Source organism: Leuciscus leuciscus (assembly GCF_965113295.1).
Source record: "Leuciscus leuciscus genome assembly, chromosome: 21".
Taxonomy (NCBI): Eukaryota; Metazoa; Chordata; class Actinopteri; order Cypriniformes; family Leuciscidae; genus Leuciscus; species Leuciscus leuciscus.
In genome coordinates, this window is record NC_138745.1 from 20122825 (window position 1) to 20144493 (window position 21669).

The 21669-nt window shown below is 35.6% G+C and overlaps 3 protein-coding genes across 3 annotated transcripts; 1 reads left to right on the forward strand and 2 right to left on the reverse strand.

Moving 5' to 3' along the window:
- Positions 1–468: 468 nt before the first annotated feature.
- On the reverse strand, positions 469–3522 carry tomm22 (translocase of outer mitochondrial membrane 22 homolog (yeast)). Its single transcript, XM_082152231.1, has 4 exons — positions 3283–3522; positions 2597–2715; positions 2368–2485; positions 469–1252 (listed from the first exon to the last, which is right to left on the reverse strand). Exons 1-4 carry the CDS (start codon positions 3373–3375, stop codon positions 1178–1180), a joined length of 405 nt encoding a protein of 134 aa, XP_082008357.1. The 5' UTR covers positions 3376–3522; the 3' UTR covers positions 469–1177.
- Positions 3523–4973: 1451 nt separating this feature from the next.
- On the forward strand, positions 4974–10750 carry maff (v-maf avian musculoaponeurotic fibrosarcoma oncogene homolog F). The gene is made up of 3 exons (XM_082152295.1): positions 4974–5182; positions 7139–7212; positions 8881–10750. Exons 2-3 carry the CDS (start codon positions 7177–7179, stop codon positions 9322–9324), a joined length of 480 nt encoding a protein of 159 aa, XP_082008421.1. The 5' UTR covers positions 4974–5182; positions 7139–7176; the 3' UTR covers positions 9325–10750.
- Positions 9975–20987, reverse strand: tmem184ba (transmembrane protein 184ba). The gene is made up of 9 exons (XM_082152294.1): positions 20603–20987; positions 18746–18967; positions 18500–18665; positions 15584–15674; positions 15338–15413; positions 15155–15246; positions 14877–15046; positions 14136–14330; positions 9975–12840 (listed from the first exon to the last, which is right to left on the reverse strand). Exons 1-9 carry the CDS (start codon positions 20609–20611, stop codon positions 12611–12613), a joined length of 1251 nt encoding a protein of 416 aa, XP_082008420.1. The 5' UTR covers positions 20612–20987; the 3' UTR covers positions 9975–12610.
- Positions 20988–21669: the final 682 nt, after the last annotated feature.

Genomic DNA, 21669 nt, shown 5'->3' on the forward strand with positions numbered 1-21669 from the left:
ATTGTTTTTTACGAACTAAAGGACTTTTAAATTGACGTCATTCCTCGTTGTTGCGTCATTTCCACCTACCGAAAATGGAAAATGGGAAGGAACCTATGGAAGGAACATGTTGCATTCGGAACCGCATGGCAGTATACTACCCGTACTACGTTTACCATATATCGGTCTATGGCAGAAATATTAATAGTAGTAAGCGGTTCCGAATTCAACAATTGATTTTATGAGGAAAACTTTGTTGACTGATAATCTGTGGGAATACTGTATTCCTTGTTAAATTATTATTATTAATGTTAGGTTGAGGTAACCTATGCTATTTTGCTCAATCATCATCACTGGAGTGTCCAACTCATAGGTCCAACTGAAATTTGTGACATTTTGCATGAATTAGTGAGGCGCACGTCACCTTCTCTTCTATGTCGCTTCAAAATATGAAGGTCATTCTGTAATATAAAGTATACACAAAAGGAGGACAGAGGAGCACTTGTTTTTATTCCCATTAGGTGGAGCAAACAGTATCACTCACTATTGAAAGAATTGTTTTGAAACATTATTTCTCAAATATTTCACAATGATTCTACACACAGTATGGCTTTTTCTGTGGAATAACACTGCAGAAGCTTTGCATGATGTTAGTTCTACCTGTAAAAGACACTGTTGGTAGAGAACCACTTCTTAAGGTTTTAACATTTCTGAACCAAAAACAAGAAAGAACCATAATTTGTAGACAGAGAAAATTTCACAATCAACATTGGCTTTGCGTGCCCTCATAAATATTACAGATCTTTTACATGCTGTTATAGATTCTCTACAATGTCAGTGTTGATCCGGCATTACAATGACCACCGTAAACACTCTCTTAGAAATATAATGCACCTACAACACAGTCAAAATATTCCCAACAGATGCCATAGTCTCTCTCTGAAAGACATGTTATTAGATAGCTATAATAAAAAAGTAAAAGGTCAGAGCTTGGACATCAGTCTATGCAGAATGTTTTTGTGAGAAAGGCAGAGAGAGAGGGAAGTTCATAAAAAGTCATCAAGATCTCCATTGTACAGAATCTATACAGGGTAATGACTTCTTGATGTTGACCAACCACAGCATCTTCTTTTCTCCAGTTCCTGCTCCCTCTCTCTTTCCCCTTCTTCTACAACTCATGGATGTTACATTATATACATCACAGCTTTCCAGGAGCAGGAGGCATCATTCCAGGCATTCCTCCAGACATGCCGGCATTTGGACCCAACAAAATCTATTAAAAACAGGAAAATGACAAAACAAATGAGAAATTAATTAATACTTTAATGAAAAAGAAACGTAAAAAACATTAGGTAGAGTTAAGGCATAGAACCAGTTTATCTGTAGTGCACTGACAATAGTTTTATATAATTAGTTTATTAATTAAATTAATAAAAAGACAAAAAGACCTTGAGATATGTTTGGTAATTGTACCTGAATGAATTGAAAAATAATTTGCTACATTTCAGATTACTATATTTGTTTTCCTTAATTTTAATTAACAGTAACTTAAACACTTTGCAGTTTGAATGATGTCCTGTATAAACAAAATGACGGAGCATGTTTTTATGTTTACACTGTTCGATCACGCCCGCGCCTCACTCACACACACACAAATATAAGTAAACACTTTGCGACTTTTCGATCGCGCCCGCGCCTCTCTCCCTCTCTTCAGAGCTAAGGCGGGGCTACAGATTAGGTGTCCCTAAAGAACCGCGTATCTAACAGTAGTTCCGCATTACATTAATTAATTTGCACGCAAGTTTTATTTATTTTTATACCGTGTATTCTCTGTGTAAATGTATGCACCGAACCGTGATGCCCGTACCGTTTCGGTTCAATACGAATACATGTACCGTTCCACCCCTAATGTTAACCAAAGATTTGTAAGAGAAGTGAAGACTGCTTTACATTATTTAGATGTAGGAGTGACAAAGAAACATGAAATAAGGCAAAAATACAGTAGAACGTTGTGGGAAGAGGGACGGGGCCGAGAGAACGACGTGAGCCTCGTATCTCTCACGGAGGAGCAACAGAAGCATAAAGGGAGGAGCGATGACAGTGAAGGACGAGAGAGGACCAGGCCTGGACACTTACGTTATGTTTTGTTTATGTGTGTGAGGCAGTCGTCCGTGAGGGGCTGCCACTTTTACTTTCGTTTTGTGAATCGTGAAGTTACTACCAACAATTTTTAAAACTATTAACCAAAAATAACTATATGTTATATATGTACTATGATAAAAAAATACTTATTCTGTCATACAAGATTTCAGTCATAGAGCTCACCCCTAGTTAGGTGGGTATGATATCACAAGGAAGGTTCATAGGCAGGACTTTGGTGCAACTTACCTGTCTCTGCTGTTGTAATTGTTGTTGTTCCAGCTGTAACCGCTCGGTCTCAAAGACAACCGGCAGAACCAGAATCATAAAGGAAGTGGTGCCGACCCATAGAGCTGAGCGGGAGAAACTACAAGAGAGCACAATATGGAAAAAAAGATGCTGAAATGTGTAGCCTAAAAAAAATCATCATGCGTAGAATAGACTGTTTTAATTGTATGGTCAACTGCCAGCACCCCACCTGTAAAGTTTTTTGGCTACAGATAGCGAACACTGTGCGGATACTTCAGCTGCAGATCGCAGTGATTCTGGAAACATCTCCGTGAGACCCCACAACCTCTCCAACATGGTTTCATCGAACTGGGAGAGAAGAAATAAAAGCTGGAGCATCACATCAGAAAATGAAGTCTCTAAAACGCACGCCACCAGCCAAAATGGTAACTCAGGACACACTGAAAAAGCTTATTTCTCACAAGCATGTAATAATTTATTATGTGTGTGTGTGTATATATATATATATATATATATATATATGAATAATCACACTATTGTATTATACTTATATATACATATATACATACACACATCATTTATTATTTATATATATATATATATATATATATATATATATATATATATATATATATATATATATGTGTATATATATATATATATAATTTTCTAAGATAAATAATTATTTGACTTGTCACTTGTGCAGAACAAATGTCTGAAAAAAAAAAGGGAAAAGTGAGAGAAATCCTCAAACTGCTAACGTTACGCGGCTCTTCATTTCATGCCAGTTTGGCCGGCTAAATAGCTAATATTCACAATGCCAGCACCAAACAAGCTTTGGTCTGTTTCTTCACATTGTCCAATATCTTTATAATTTTCTTGAGGTCAGGCAAAATTGTAGAAGCAATCGAGTACCTCTTCATCTTCATCATCTCCCTCGATCTCGTCATCGGGCGGTCGTGTCTCCACACGGCCAGAGTCTGGAGACAGCTCCTGGATGGTAGCCATTTAAAATATGACGCAAGTCTATAAGCTTTAAATTATAATTGTGAATAGACCACAATGGTGTGTTACAGCTTCACAATGAATTAGATGCAGAGAGCACGCATTGAAACCTGAGGTCACTTGGGTTACATGTGAGACGGATGTACTTCCCCGGTTCCTTGTAAGGAAGCACAATGACATATTAGGACGCCTATCGACAAGGAGGTCTCACTGCAGCTCGTGATTGCGTAGCAGTGGACGATGAAATCGGATGAAATAGTGGAAGATTGCGGTCACTGACACAATTCCCCATAGTTTTAAAAATAAGTGGAAGAGGAGACCAAAATCACCTAATTTGCACGTCATTACACCAAAAAAAAAAAAAAAAAAAAAAAAAAGGAGAAAGAATGCCTAGTGTGGGAGTTTCGAATCAACAGATTATTTATTTGCTTGTCTGTTTGATTAAAGTAACACTTTTGGTTTTAATACTTGGATGAAACAAACTGCATGTCTAAATACGTTTTAATGTTAAGTGAAAGCATGTGTTTCATTCATGGTCACAATTGTAATCAATGGGAAACTACAAGGTTAAAGTTAGTGAACAATACATTAACATAAGCAGCTTTTTTAGTGACAGGCAATTTTGTGGGGGAAAGAATTGCTAAACAATCATTATCATTATTATTATTTTTACTTTTACCTTGGTTCATTTTTATGGAACAATAATGTGTAAATACAATGTGAATCAAGTAGTTATTTGTTCGAAAATAAATGTCTGTCTGTGTTGCCCCATTGATCACAAATATGCTCACATAGCCTACATGTTTGTTTGTATTGTAATCATGATAAATAGGAAAAAGAGAAGTATTACCTTAATAGCCTATAAATATTGGCAGCTGTATGAATGTTTTACATATGCTTGTTTTACATGTGTTTTACTTTTATGTAGCTTTTCCATACAAATTTCAACATTTAAATTCAAACATTTAAGGAGATAGTTCACCCCAAAATTAAAATGTTGTCATCATTTTCTCACCCTGGAAGATGTTGTTCCAATCCAGAGTTTCTTTCTTCTGTTAAACACAAAAGAAGATATTTAAAGGATGTTGTTACAGTTGACAGCACCCATTGACTTAGTTTTTTTTTTTTAGGTAAGTCTATGGGTGCCGTCAACTGTTTTATTGAAGGTAAGTATGACAAAATTGTAATTTTTGGGTGACATATCCCTTTAGGGAATTGAAATGTTAAAATGATACAATAGGCCTACAAGCTTAAAAAAAGATTAGCAAGTACTAACTTAATATATTCAAGTGTTTATGTAAATATGTTTATGAAATAAACTTTTTTTAAGAGATTTATTATCCTTATATAGGCCTACATTTTTTGGGATGGTACATTCTATTTAATGGAATTAAACGGCTGTGCACAAACCGTGTAAATATTATTGACAGTTTGCACTTTCATTGTAAAATACATCAACTCTTTTTTTAGACATTATAAACATAAACCTAAATGTCACTGGGATTAAATGGGTTAATAAAAAGAAGTTTCACAAGGTTGTTGACTGATATTTTTGTGCTCTGAGGTCCCGCCCTCATTCTTAAAGGCTTGAGTCATCTTGTGTGTGTGTTTTTTATGAATGAAAGGATCCAGCCCGCTGATGGAGGACTGATTCCGGGAAAAAGGCGTTTAGCTCTCTAGTCCGTCTAAACACGGGCCGTGCTGCGATAACGTACATGTCAGTCGAAATACCGGACCAGCAGTGAGAATCGTGGACAGATCAATATTCATCTTCATTTGAAATTAGCGAAGAGGGGGAAATCAACACCAGGCAAGATTTTCTATTTTTTTCCTCCTTTCGACATTTGTTTACACTAAGGAAACGGTGGGGTGTTAGCAAAGCTGCTGTAGTACATGCAGTCAGTGTTTGTTTTAACATAATATCCACAGTTGATACTGTTAAAGCTTAAATGTTGTATTAAGATGATTTGGAGTAGTATATTATACAATTAAATAGTATTAGTCATCATGAGCTCATATCGCGTGTGTTTTTATCACGATGTTAGGTGTAGCAACAAGCTAACGCGTAATAAGGAAATAGCTGCGTAGTAGATGTCGTCGATTCAGACCGTTAAAATGTATAAGCTTTATATATACCGTATATGTTTATCAACATTTTTTATGTGTTATGCTTAGGAACTACACTAAACGTGTATGTTGTTTACTATGAGAAACGACTAGTCAGCAATGTCTTGGTTTGGTTTGAACTGGAAATATGTCAAACGAATTCCTACGTTGTCACACCGCTTCATTATGTTTTATATATACGGTTACTTGGTTATTTAAAATATTTAGGTTAAATTGTCGCTGTGTGCGTAACGCAATGTTTATTTTGGAGAATGTAAACTGAAGACGTTTGGGGGGAAACGACAGCACAAGACTTTTGTTGTTCACTAAATCGTCTATCTGGGTTTTATGAGAGATAATTTTATATGTGAGTGATAATATTTGTTGTGACTAAGTAACTGGGAATTTTATACATTTTGTAAAACATGAAAATGTGAAAAGAAAGTAAGGAGCTGCTGCGAAGACAGGAATGGAGGACTTGTGCTGAATCACTGTGACTCTGTGGAAAAGCTCAGGCGGTTATTTGAGGCAGCTCGCGGATGATAGGTGCACTTCCCACACATGACGGGAAACTCATGGTCAGCAGCGTTTACTTCTTCATCTGGACTTTGACCAGGCATGATTCACTGTAAAGAAAAAAAGTGCTACAGTTTGGATACGGGAAGTCTAGATTTAGAAAATATGGAAACAAGAATTGTAACCCACGATACATTAACAGCTATGACGCGATACACCTGTTCGGGTCGACCAATATGGATTTTTTTTTTTTTTGATGGCTGATGCCGATATCTTAAAGATACAAAGCCGATATATATCACATTATTTATTTAAAGATATTAAACAGCACGCATAACAATTGCTGCAATTACATTTTAGAAATAATTAATTGGAAAATGAATCAATATTTAAAAAAACATTAATAATGAATCTGTAATATAACATTTTTACACCAAGGACAATAGCTATAACAATATAGTAATCGTTTTAAAAATCGAGTCCACACTAAAAACTATAACGATAATGGCACAGAGAAACAATATCATTGGAATAATTTTCATAATGATTTTTTTTATCCCCATCTGATGAATGATAAAAACAAAACATTGACAGCCAATCAATCAGAATTCTTCCTGATTTAAAGAGCCAGAGTATTTAAAGGGTAGACTGCAAAACTGCAGCACGAGCTTAAACGGTGTGGATGCGAATATAGTTATGGTTATTGTTTTTGGTGTGAACTGGCCTTTATACTTCAACTTATTGATTCTTTATTACTATTATAGTAATAATACTATAACATATAGTAATATAGTAATAAAACTACCAACAGATATCGACTAAAAAACGAATTATCACATCAATGGCGCATCTCGCATAGCAGATTGTAATTTCTGTTGTATAGTAACGCTGTTATGTCAGTGTACATTTCTTCAAGTGGAAGATGTCACTGTCACTTAATGAATCTGTGTAATAAAATAACATTTTAATAAAAAATTTGAGTCATTGAAATTGTTTTTATGCAAGTTAGGCACTCAAGGCTTTTTGCAGCATTGTGAATATAGTCGGATCACTGTGTGGAGCCTTTAGCTTTGACTATTCACAATACATTGGGTCTTTATATAACATTCATTTGATGATAATCTGTTATTTTTGGTATTTACAGGTTTCAGGGATACATTCAGGGATACATAAAACCAGACAATGACTTCAGACGGCAGAGCTAGTAAAGCCCTCAAGGTAAAGATCATTTTACTGAATACACATTTATTTGTCACACTTTAAGAATACCGTAAAATGCTATAGTAAAAACCTGTTAATTGGTTAACTAAGTTACCTTACCATATACACTTTACATATACATCAATTTTGTGTCGGCGCCAATAGCCTCATTGGCAGCGCACAGACAAATAGCGCAGTTGTGCTTCAGGCGTCCCGAGTTCAAGTCCCGGCTCGTGGACCTTTCCCGATCCCGTCCCCCCTCTAACTTCGCTTCCTGTCATAATGAAGGCAAAAATAAGAATCTTAAATAAAAAAAAATAAAAAAATGGTGTAACATCGCTACGTATTTATTTGTACTGTAAAATACTTTCAAAATTATGTTTGCACTGATAAAATCCATGATTTACTGTATAATTTACTGTAAAAGGACATTCCCAGTAGTCACTGTTTATGATCACACATCATTATATTTTATGTTTCTTTTATTCTCATTTATGTTATTGGTAATGTACATTATATTGTTTTGTTACATTTTCTTTAGCGTTTACTGCATTGTTTTAGTGGCAGGTGTGTTACGCTGATGGTGTTTATATGTGTGTGTGTGTGTGTGTGTGTGTGTGTGTGTGTGATCCTGTGCATTGATATACAAATTCTGGCCATGTTTTATGGATCAGCCACTTATGATGAACTCTGATGAACCACCTGTATTATTATGGTGGTTATCAGTACATTTTACGTTAAAAAGACGACTTGGGTATTTTACCATTAAATCACTTAATGAAATATAGTTATAGGTTGAAAAAATATCCCCAAAAAAGTAAGCTATTTTCTGTGATTGTGCAAAAATTATGATTCATTCGCCACAATAGGTAAATAACTAGAAGAATAAGGTGCAAGGTAAACTGTAACACTATTTCCGCTACAAACCAGTGTGTTTATGAATATGGTAATAAATCAAAATAATATAAGAAATACCAGTTTTTAATATCTAGCAGCATAAAGGGCTGTTTTCATACAGCTAAAATAACGAAGTGGATGACACTTCTTGAAGTTAAAAATGGCCGCGACTGTTCTTACGTTAAAAATAAGGTGGATAAAGGCACCAATATTACATACCTGAAACATTTTAACTGTATTTTTCTGGCAACCACAGAAATGTAACTGAAAAATTAGTCAACATTTCTTTATATGCGGTGGCATGGCACAAGCAGGGCTGGAAAAGTAATGGAAATGAGTTCAAACCTATAAACTCACTAAAAAGCATGAATGTTTGGTAACACTTTACAATAACGTTCATTATTTAACATTAGTTAACTACCTTAGTTAACGTGAACTAAGAATGAACAATACTTCCTCAGCATTTATTAATCTTAGTTAATATTAATTTCAACATTTACTAAAACGTTATTAAAATCAAAGGTTGTATTTGTTAACATTAGTTAATGCACTGTGAACATGAACAAACAATGAACAGCTGTATTTAAATTTTTTATAAATATTGTAACAAATGTATTGCTCATTGTTAGTTAATACGTTAAAAGTGTTACCGAAGTTTTGTAGTGAATATTTTTCTAGTCAATACTTATTGGATCTGAAATATCACTTATAAATTGTGGCTATTAAATGATCTTTGAAATGAAATCTTTAACCCTGATAAAGCTTCATCCAACTGTCCCATTGTTTCAGGTGAAGAGGGAATGTGGCGAGAACGTCCCAGTGCTGAGCGACAGCGAGCTCATGTCACTATCGGTGCGCGAGCTCAACATGCACTTACGCGGTTTGTCACGCGAGGAGGTGCAGAAGCTGAAGCAGAGGCGGCGCACGCTGAAAAACCGCGGCTACGCGGCGAGCTGCCGGGTGAAGCGCGTGTCCCAGCGAGAGGCCCTGGAGCAGCAGAAGAAGGAGCTGCAGCGGGAGGTGGAGCGGCTGGGCGCAGAGAACGCAGGCATGAGGCGAGAGCTGGAAGGGTTGGGTGCTCGTCTCGCTGCCCTCCAGCGCTTCGCCAGAGGTTTGGAATCTGGAGGAGGCAGTCTGCTCGCCACCACACCCCGTCTGAACACAGCCTCCGTCATTACCATAGTGAAGACACCGCAGCAGGTGCACAACCCTAGAGACCAGGGAGCATCCTAGAGCCCCACGCTCGCATGGAGACGCAGACACACATAGGTACACAGTATGATCGCGACCGACCGACAGACAGACAGACAGACAGACAGGACCATGTATACTCACATATACAGGAAGAAAAACAAGTACCACTTGGGAATTACAGATTCACTAACGTATATAAACACACACAGACTGAATATACAGTCTAATAAATGTCCAAGAATAATCTCAGTACTGTTGTTGTGGCCTCGAATATCATGACAAGTGCAGAAGTCTGCACAAAGCTATTGCTAATGATAGCATTATGCTATTTCTATGCCCATTACTGTGCTTTCTGGGTGGTGATACATTAAAATAGTCCTAAAACTTGTTATCATGTGGGACCACCAACATTTCAGAAGCTGGTTAGTTTTGCTGGAATATCTCTTTGGTATTAATGTATCATCATGGGACTAGAGAACTTGCAGAACTATTGATACATGCCATTTATATATATTTTAATGTTTGTATAAAAGACAAATGTTCAACAACAGACATAAAAGCTATTTTATTTGTGTTCCAAACAAGATGTTTGAAGGTAATTAGTGCTGTGATCTGTCTATATACTACTTCTGTTTGACTAGTTTGGGGTCATTCTTTTAATTATTGTGTTATTTTTATTTTTTTGTTGGTTTTTTTTTGTTGTAATGTTTACTTGTTGTAATGAGTTATTAGTTTAGTAATGGTAAGGTATAAAGCCCCATTACTTGTAATATGATTCAGTATGTGTGAGGGTCATATTTGTACTAATATTAGAGCGACTTGTTTGTAGTGGTATTTTTGTATTTAAAACCAAGACCATATATATTATTTGCTATTTATGATTAAAAAACGTATCTGAATATTTTGGAAAGCTGGAATATAAAAAAAAAAAAAATACCATTAGAAGGAAAAGAGAGTGGAAGGGGAATCTGTGGAAGATGTGAAATTAGAGAAAAATACGGAAGAGAGCAGCCAGAAGGAGAAGTGAGCACTTGTGGCTCACATGGGAGGGAAAAAAAAGGAGGATAAGAAAGTGACAGAAGGAAAGTGAAAGACAAAAATGATATCACATGTACATTAACCCATGGTTGTTGAGATGACTCTTGCTAACTACATGCCTGGTTTATTCCAGTAAACGGGGTAATGCTGTATGATCAGGTAACGTGGATATCTCTGGTGATTTTCTAATTAAGTGTAGTTAGCGATGTCATCGTCCGTACTGAGAATCTAACCTGGTAATATCATGCCCATGACACTTGTGCTTCAGAACAATGTGCCGAATGTTTTGTAAGAGGGCAGAGCACACACACACAAAAAAAAAAAACTATTGACGTTTGTATTTATTATCTGTATTTTTCTATGGTAAATTCATTGTCTATTTTATATCATTTAATTGAAATAAATGTTGTATATATTGTACATAGAATTACATGTGTTCATTGAGTGAAAACTATCGCACAAATATTTACAGACAAAATTCTTTATTGTTTCCTAGGTCAGAGCATCAAGGGAAAAATATAGAAGCAAAATCTTTGACATAGTAATACATAATGCTCTGTTTCAAATAACATGACAGTACAAAGAATGTCTTAGTGTAACTTCAAAATATGTTTCCACAAAATATATATATTTTTAAATGTAATAGCGCTTCCTATGTTACTTTAAACCACTCTCTGAATAATAACATATGGTGCATTGGTACACAAATAGCTTGCCAAAATATTCTAAATATACAAAACTGCTTAGTGCAAGTTACAATAACGTCTATATTATTAAAAGAAGCCCTCCCCTTACAAAGAATACACTGCAAAACACTACCATAATAACTATAAGCAGGTACCATACATACTCGTACTTGGTTCCAGCTGCATTGTGTTTATACTGGCCTCTATTGTACCAATAAAAGCGTAGGACAGTTAATAAGTAACTCCAAAGACGTACATAACCAGCCGCAAGCTTCACGCTTGGTTATCAAGGGCCTACGGCTATCTGAAGAGGTAAAGCGCAGTGGCGGAAGCTTCTAAAGAATGGGAGAGACTTTGGTGTGGCTCTCAAAAGGTCAGTGATAACAGGCGTGTCCCATAAAGATAAAGGGAATAAACTGTGAGAAATGCCTCCCTCTAGTGGGATATCTAGGATCAATGCCTATTTAAAGAGATAGTTCACCCAAAAATGAAAGTTTTTACAATTTACTCACCCTCAAGTTGTTCAAAACCTGTATGAGTTTCTGTCTTGTGTCGAACACAAAATAAGATATTTTGATGAATGTTGGTAACCAGACAGTTGACGGCACCCATTGACTTCCATAGTATTTTTTTTTCCTACAATGGATATCCATGGGTGCCGTCAACTGTCTGGTTACCAACATTCTTCAAAATATCTTCTTTTGTGTTCAACAGAAGAAAGAAACTCTTACAGGTTTAGAACAACTTGACACCAAGTAAATTATGACAGAATTTTTATTTTTGGGTGAACTATCCCTTTAAAGGGATAGTTGACTGCATTCTCTGTGGAAATCTAGCATACATTAAGAAACATAACCTAAATCTATTTTTAAACCGCTCAGCTAACCTAGAAAGATGTTTTTCTGCCGTGGTCACACTTTCACAAAAGCTTGTGCTAATCTTAATGCTTCAATTACAGCCATATAATCCAGACTGCATTAATCTTTAATCTTATCGTGGACCATCAACCTCTCCACGTCCCTTAAATCATCCGTCAAAACAACAACGGTGTGTTTAAACAGCTGGTACTGCCTCTACTGTCACTGTGCTCTCTCATTCACAGCTGTACCTGCCCTTTAAATCACTGGGAGAGCTATAAACACTGACGAAAGGGAAGCAAAGGTGCACTTGAACTTGTAAATCAGAAACGGAAACATTCCCATCGAACGGCCCTCAAATACACTGCTCTTTATAAATATGCTGGGATGTGCAAACATCCACTATGTAAAACTAGAAGCTTAAAAAAAATACATCAATTCAAACGCTGAAAAGTCAGACCATGTAGGATTTCAAAATTTGGCCAAAAATGCAAACGTACAGATGAATGTATTATTTAAGTCTTTGTATAAACAACATCGGACAAAAGCACATCATTGAAAGTCTGTTTTAACGACTAAGTATAAGCAGCTTAATTTCATATTCTACTGCACTAGAACGTCTCTACTTGCTTAAGATGGTCCTTTAATAACCTGTCTCTACGTTATCTTAACCTCATCATTACACTACCACAGCAGTAAACAGTCCCTTGCGGAGTACCTTTGTTCAGGACGATGTGAAGTGAGTTAAAACTCATCATCAGAACTAAGCAGCAGGGTTTTCTCATTGTCCCGGGCGCTCAAGCAGCTGTGATTACGGGATACGGGCGGTGCCGTGACTCCCTGCTCAAGGGTGGATTGCTGGGTGTACTGTTGGTAGGCTGGGGAGAAATTGTGGATGGCATCCTGAACCATGTCTCCAGGATTCATGGTCTCCTTCAAGCTGCTGGAGATGCTCTTCATGGGGGCACAGCGACCTTGAGAAAGACGGAGAACTTAATTAAAGGTTGATGACGGAATGAGAGAAGAGAAAGAGAGGAAAAACACAAGAGTTTTCTTTTTTGGTCAAACTATCCCTTTAAGATTTCACTGTCCCTGCACTATCAAATAGAGAGGAGATGGGCGTTAAGATCAAGAACTGTAGCCTACCGTACTGTCCATATGTAGGAACAGGGCCTTTAGAGTGCAGCATGAAAATGAGAAACAGAGAAAGGACGGAAATGGGCGGAAGGTTGGATGTGTTGCATGGGATGACCAAACAAAATTAAGAGAATATGAAAGGTAGATAAAAAAAAAATGAAGCATTGAAATAACAGATCAGCCATATTAATGGATGGATTGAGGAATAAATGATGATTTACATAGAAGCAGAAGAGGAAAAGAGAAAGTCATGAGATCCAAGCCATTATCACTGACAAAATGTTAAGAGAGAATTACTTTTCTTGAAATTTCAATAAAACATTCTGGAATCTGTATAGATGTTAGTGCTGTCAAATCGATTAATCGCATCTAACATAAAAGTTTGTGTTTATATAATATATATATATATGTGTGTGTAAGTATATATATTATATATATATATATATATATATATATAAAGATAATAATATATATTTAGTAACTTTTATGTTACATGCAATTAATCGATTTGACAGCACTATATATATATATATATATTCTACGGTTGAAAAGTTTGGGGTAAGATTTTTTTTTTATTGTATTTATACTTCTTGTATTATTATATTAATACTTATATGAATACTAATATTATTCAGAAAAGAAGCATTAAATAGATCACAAGTTATACTGTTACAAAAATGTCTATTTTAAATAAATACTTGTTCTTTTGAACTTTCTATTTATCAAAGAATCATGAAAAAAAAATGATCAGTTTCCACAAAAATATTTCCACAAAAATATTTAACATCCATTATAACAAGAAATGTTTCTTGAGCATCAAATCAGCATATTAGAATGATTTCTGAAAAATCATCTGACACTGAAGACCAGAGTAATGCCATCACAGGAATACATTTTAAAATATATAAAGAAAATGATATTGTACAACATTGCTGTTTTTATTGAATTTTGATCAAATAAATGGAGCCTATGTAAGCATAAGATAATGTTTTTTAATTTTTTAAAAAAAAATCTTACCTATTCCAACCTTTTGAACAGTAGTGTGTATTTAAACTTCTTTTTAACAATAAGCATTTACATATATTGGAGAAGGGAAAAAACATACACCATTTAGGGAAGGTCTAAAGCTCACCAAGGGAATCCAGTCTTTTGTCCATGTAGACTTTGTATGTAAACGCATGTCGCAAGGCCAACGCTGCAAAGAACATCTCAATGCAAATAATGAAGTTCTGGTATCCAGCCGCAACAGTTCCCTCGCCGACAGAAACCTCAGGAGAGCTGATCTTAGGAATCGCACCACACTTCTCCAGGATGGCCAGCAGCATGCCTGAAAGACCAGCAAATTATATCACATGATATAAATATAAAACAAAAACCTATACAGGTTTTTTTTTTTTGCTTGAATTTTAGTGGCATTTTAACTGCATTCAAATAGTCTTCATCACAGTCAGTCGTTGCCCAGCATCATGTTCATAACTAAACTGCATGCAATGTAAGATCAAGTACAGATCATTAATACATTCTAACGTGTTATTTATTCCATAAATAATCACACCAAATGAATGTGATAGTCGCAAGCTCTACTTACTTTATATTCTGTAAAATAAGTTACAAGAATAAAAAAATAAAATAAAAAGAGTCAGACTCTGAAATTATCCCTAAAGAACTGACATAACATGCAGATGCCTAAAACAGTAATTGGGTAGCAATAGCATAAACGCCTTGGTTGAAAAAGACAGTAATTTCATGGGTGGAGCAGTTTTTTTCCTTTAGAATAACGTAGACAATAAGACTTGTTTTTAAGTAACTTGTTTTAGGGCCAATTTTGACCTTTTGTTGAATACTGTATTTCTTAAGCAACAGATCTGCTGACCTTGCCAGAAGGAGAGGAAGATGACCGATTTGACCATGAGGAACTTGAGCATGGGCCTGTAGGGACTGAGGAGGTCTCGGGTGGAAAAGTAGAACAGGAAGAGGGCGTAGAGGGACAGGCTGACGGAGATGTTGTAGATGATAGTCACATACAGATAACCGCTAGCGACACTGTGGGATCAGAAATACAACTCTAAAATCAAGAATTCAGTTCCTTACAAAAAATGTACAGTTTAACATAGTTTAAACTGTTACAGACATCACATGAGAAGCACATACTTGAAGTCTCCATCACGATACTTCCCAAAAGCCTGTAGGATGACTGTAATCATGGCCATCAGGGGTTTTACCACACAGAACTGTAAAGTGGCCTGTGAAAAGAACCAACAAACAAATTACTCAAAATACCTGGATAATTTATAAAAAGGTGCAAGGACTACAAGAGGTATTTAATAATCAAACCTGTTTGCAGAATCTAAGGAAGCCAATGGAGTAGGTCTTGCCCCAAAGACAACATGTTCCATATATACAGCTGGACCTGTAGCAAAACAGAGACAGGTTTCATTTAAGATGTGAAGCTATTACTTAACTTAAAGTTGCACAAATGCACCTATAGAGTCTCATCATACACCAGAAAGAGAACTGATCCTGAGGCAAGCATTACTAAAAAACATTTTCACATGAGAATAACTGGAATATGACACTCACTCAATGGGTTTTCCTCTGATCTCGGCCATGATAGCGCTCTCTCCTCCAAGGTATTCATAACAAAGGCTCAAGAAGTTATAGATCACAAATGCTGTGGAAAAAAATTCAAAGATAGATTGAATTAGCATTGGAATACAATTGCAGTTGTATTTTCATCTCACAAGGGTGATACAAAACCAGAGACTCAAGTCTTGTGATCATTTTTCACAAAAAAAACCAGCAAACAAATTTGGTAGTAAGCAATGTTGTGGATTAAATGATCAGAAGAACCTTTCTTATGCAGTTTAATCTCATACTGTGGCACTGGCAGTCAAGCACAGCGGACCTTTCGGACTAAATCCCCTCATCAGAGTTTCACCAAACACCAACAAAAGGCAATGCCAAACAATGGCACAGTGGTGCACGGCGAAACATCCCTCGTGATGGTCTGGGCATGGCACGAAAAAAATCTAAAAAGACTGTAAATACCAGCATCCTTCATCCCTTGAGTACACCATGTGCTTTCCTACAGCCGATTATAGGACACCCACAGTTATATACATTTTTAGTAGTCTTGGTATTTTACCCATTAATTTTCTCCATAAGAGTTCTAAGGCACGGATCAAACCAACCAGATCAGAGAGGAATCACACTATTATAAACTTTGATTTGAAGCCAAAATGTACACTACCGTTCATACGTTGGGGTTTGCATTTATTTGATCAAAAATACAGTAAAAACAATAATATTGTGAAATAATTTTAATTTTATTATTTTTTTAGAATTTTTTCTGAAGCCATAAAATTGCAGTGAATAGTGACCAAACTCAATTTTAAAAAAATGTATCCAATGCAACACGTGTCATATATTCCAAGTGTTCTGGGGGCATACGATAGGGTTTGGTGAAAAAAAAAAAACGAAATTTCATATTTCATATATACACCCAGTAAATTTGGTTGTGAATGAAAGAAAGCGCAAACTGATCTATTTTAGTTTGCTACAGGCCAAGCGTGCTATTGTTTTAAAATGGAAAGAGACCCAAAGACCCTCGCCTAGTCAATGGGTTAAAGAAAAGACCAGCAGTCTTGCCTCTGAAAAGCTGACATTGTAGTTAAAGGGAAACCTAAAGACTTGTATTGCATTTTTACACTATCGCAATCAAGTGGATCAGATGGTTTGGGATGATTGAACTACCCACCTCTTATGTATTGATAATGTTAAATATACGTGTCCAGCAGAACAACTAATAACTTTGATAAAGTAGCAAAGGTAAAATTACATAGCGAAAATCAATGAACTGTGATGTATGAAAATGAATATTTTATTTATGTTCTAGTTTTGTTCCAGAAGTCTTAATGATCTGTACAGCTTTAACGTTCAAATAAATGCCAATAAATATATTTTAAAAGCTTGATTTTGGTCGCTATTCACTGCCATTATATGTATAAGCGCAGGGCTTTTTTTTTTATTTCTCCTTTTGTGGTCTGAAAAAAAGTAAATAATGGTATTAATTTCTTTCCATTTTTATGGAGTGTTTTTTTTTTTTACGTAAAAAAATTAAGTTGGAATCACAAAAGTCATATCATGAAACGTTTCTATAATGTTTCTAAAATGTATATTTTTTTTATGTCCAGAACCTGTTGCACTCTATTAAATCAAGCAAAATGGTATGAAACGTGCATGTGCGACTCGAATAGATCAAATCAAGAACTGTGCTCCTGCTTATGAAGCGACTGAACTGTGCCAATATTCACCCGAGGGTGTTAATTTGTCCTCGTCCCTTGCTCTGTGGGGCAGTGAATGTGTGAATCTCTGCATGTGACAGTGACAGTGGAGGTTGGATCTCAGCTCTATATATATCACATGGACCCTGCAGCCACAGCTGCTCTTCAGTGTGCGAGAAACCGACAGCGGTGCAGCTGAAGGTCAAGTTAGTGTGAACAAGAGCTCACTAATCTCTCCCTCCCACTTTAATTGCCCCACATAACATTTGGAACAGTCTCACACCCAATTAAGCCTATCCAAATATATATATGGAAATCAAATTATACCACTTGCTATTTACAACCAAGCCAGAACCAAAATTAATTATCACTTAAATACATAATGTGAATATTGCTATGGCACTGTACCAGTGTTATTTTAGTATCACTGAGACTGAGATAGCATTATAGTTTTTGTTAATATTTTTAATTCAATTTTATTTTTATATGTGCCGTTTTTATTTAAATTTTATCTAGTTTCAATAACTTTGCTGTGTTTTGGGCATTTTTTATTAGTTTTGTCTTTATAGTTAATTCATTCATTAGTTATTATGTCTATATAGATGTTATTAAGTTTTAGTTTATTTAGTTTTAATTATTTTAGTATTTCCACTAAAATGAAAATGAGAAATGTTGCCATGACATCTAACTGAACTAAGATAATTTGATATATACACGCATATATATATACACACACACACACACACACACACACATATATATATATATATATATGTGTGTGTGTGTATATATGCATGCATGTATGTATGTATATATATATATATATATAATATATAATATATAACACACACACACATATATACATACACACATATATATATATATTTATATTACACACACACACACACACACACACACATATATATAATATGAAAATGGTTTTATATGGTTTTAGTTTTAGTTAACACTAACAACCCTGCACTGTATTAGTCTGGTGTCAAATGAACACCTGGTTTATTAGTTTATCCATGTGCATCCGCTCCACTGATGCGTGATAAACACGGTTTCTATGCAACAATCGCTTCTAGAAATCCCAGCTGACCTCAGATCCAGAGAGCTGCCCTAGCAGGAGTCGGCTATAAAAAAGGCCGCAAAGGTGTCGTGTTTAAAGCTCCACATGCAAAGACAGCTGAAAGAGGAAAAAAAAGCCTACCCTCATAGCAATCCCTGACTGTGTCGAAGTAAACATAGTACTGGTCGTTGGTAAAGAAGAGAAGGCTGAGCCAGGAGTCAAAGGCGTATATGGGCACGATGAAAAGGATGCGCACTATGTGCCTCTGCTCCTTGGGAGATCTGTAGTATCGCAGATGCATGTAGATCTGTACAAAATGACAAACAAAAATTAAATGCACTGATTGAGTTTATATTCTCAAGCCTAGCTGAATTAGGGGATGTTTACCTGGTGGCAAGTGATTAGAAGTGCTGTCCACACGAAGAAGCCTGACACTGCCTGGGCCGTCATGGTCATGAGGAATATGGGCTGCTCTGGAGTGAGCAGAGGAGCCTCTGGGAACCAGGAGATGTTGGGCCCAGCAGGGGCCATTGTGGCTAGCGAGCCTGGAGCCATCCTGTTAACTTCCTCCCCAAAGTGATCAGACAAGGGCACGTCACGTCTCAAAATCTGCGGCGTTAGAGAGATTAGGATGCTAATCAGTAATATGGCAACATGGGGATCAAAGATGCTGAATGAGAGGGACTGACGTAGAAATGTGATGTAACCTACAATTTTTGGTTGTTTTTAAAATGCCATGAAAGTGAATCGGAGGAAATGAAAGAGGAGTATGAAACAGTATGATGTAGGCTAATCATGAATCATTTCTCTGTAATAATGTGGACAAGCAAAGAAATTAAACTAAAATCAGCCAGAGCTATAGCTTAAAGTCACAACGAAATGGAAAGTAGAGACAGATGTTTTGTTTTGTTTTGTGATGTACATACGAGTATAACAGATTATCAACAAAAAAAAAATTAAATGCAAGGACGTGGTCATAAATCAGTTATTGGTTGGATGGAGGCAGATCTGAATGCGAGCTTGCAGTCAATTGTAAGAAAGGGGCGGGGTTTAAGTGGACGAAATGATTGGACAAGTCTGGCATTTGTCATCAGAGAGAACGAAGTCAGTCATTTCAATGGAAAATTGAGTTATGATTAGGGGTGTAACGATACCCTCACGTCACGATTCGATAAATATCACGATACTGAACTCAAGATACGATATTATTGCGATACTCGAAGATATATATATATATATATATATATATATATATATATATATATATAAAGGTAAACAAAAAATGTACTGTTGATTAAAATGCTAAATTTGGTGTTATATTGTGGGTGTAAATGAATAGGCTTGGGCTGATAACCCAATGCACAGGACAATGATGACACCAGAATAAAAATATTCATGATTCTGAAGCTGAAAATACAGAATTATTTTAGACGAATATGCTTGCACTCTGTCACTGACTAGATATATTTAAAATATATACATAAAATATAAATTTTGTGACACAATATATTGTTACACCCCTGGTTATGACTTTGATTCGAAATTACAAGGTCTTATTTGATTTTAGATTTTTGAATGAAACGCATGTATGGAAATCGGGGTAAATTTTCATTTCATGCCGACTTTATTGAAGGATGACAGTCACACCATTGCTAATTTACATGACAACTAACTAAAACTTAAAATAAATTGTGGATTCAATGCTTATATTTACAGAGCATGAAGAATAAGGAAATTCTTAAACAATGTTCATTATGTCTACAACTTAGTTTATATCTCACATAGTAAACGATTGGCCACCTTCATTGTTTACACTACGAGACAAGCTCACTTTGACTTTTTTTTTTTATCAGATACTTTAGTTTTTGTCATATGCGCTCGCCATAACGTTGATGAAACCTGTATGACGTTCTTTTTTCAGCAGAACACAAAATACTTTCTGACACTGAGTCATTCATGTACATTGAATGGGAAAAAATGATACGATAAACGTCAACAAAGACTGGCGAGAAAGAAAGAAAATCACCCGGGTTTGAATTAACTTGACGATAACTAAATGACAGATCTGTTATTTGATTTTTGGTGGACTTTAAATCATATGTTTATCATCACTTTTCGTGTTATACATTGAACTTATTTGGAAGAGCAGCATCAATTTAGTTTATTAGTTGAAGTTCGTCCGAAAAAAAATATTATGAAAAAACAACAAAGTATCTACAAACTAGAGAAACAAGAGCAACTTACCAATAACATAAACGCAGATTTAAAATCATTCGGCGTGCACAAAGGAAAGCGAACGAGAAACGATTCGGCCTTAATTCCTCAAAGCCATCGCTGCTGCCCGTCATCCATGTTTATATTCCAGCGCCGTTTATCTCAGCTAGGAAATCTGTGCTCCGTTCTTTTATATTTGTTCCCATGTAACGTTAGTACTTCACCGCGTCTTTGAGCCGTTTACTGTGTATTTCACGACTATTCTAAAGGATGTTACACACAATCCTAGTTGAACTGCGTTGAAAGGTAATTCCTCCTTTCCAAGCTCCCCTTGCCGTTGAATAAAATCTCTTGCGGATTAGTTTAACGGGGATAAAAGTGGAAAGCGTCTGTGAAGTCTGCTACAACAAGCAGCTTTTTTTCTTTTCTTTTTTTTTTCTTTTCTTTTTTTTTTTTTTTGTAATGGGATATAGCTTCAAAACTTCAAAATAAAAGTCACGTGTAAGACTAACCCTAGTTGTAAGACTAACACAATTTACAATAAATAATGCATTTTAAAGAATTATGTAATACTACACACACACCTTCTTCAACCGTTTGCTAGAATTATACATCCTTAAAAACAAAAAACGTCGCTTAATCAATTAATCCGAATTTTCTTATGTATATTATTCCTTGGATATCACAATAAAATAAACTGCATGGCCTTCGCCTTTATTAAATTGTATTTGTCATACTTTTTTTATTGCTATACATACATAAAGTAACTATGTGTAGTGTGTGTGTGTGTGTGTGTTTGTTTGTTTTCATTTACTATCATGCAATTGTGGGGAAAAGGGAATGATAATCCAAAAATAAATGCATGTGTATTTTTTCTTTTGTTTCATTTAATGCAATAAAGAATACTTTGAAATTCACAATTTTATCATTTGAATCAATCCAGTTAGTTATTGTCTTACTTATTGTCTCTGTGTTTTCATACTGTTTACATGTATCGTGATCTTCATTTATAAGTACAATCTTAATAATCCATTAATAAACCTTTCAGAAGGGTAAACTGGAATTAAACAGTTGTGGTCATGTTACTTTTTACACCA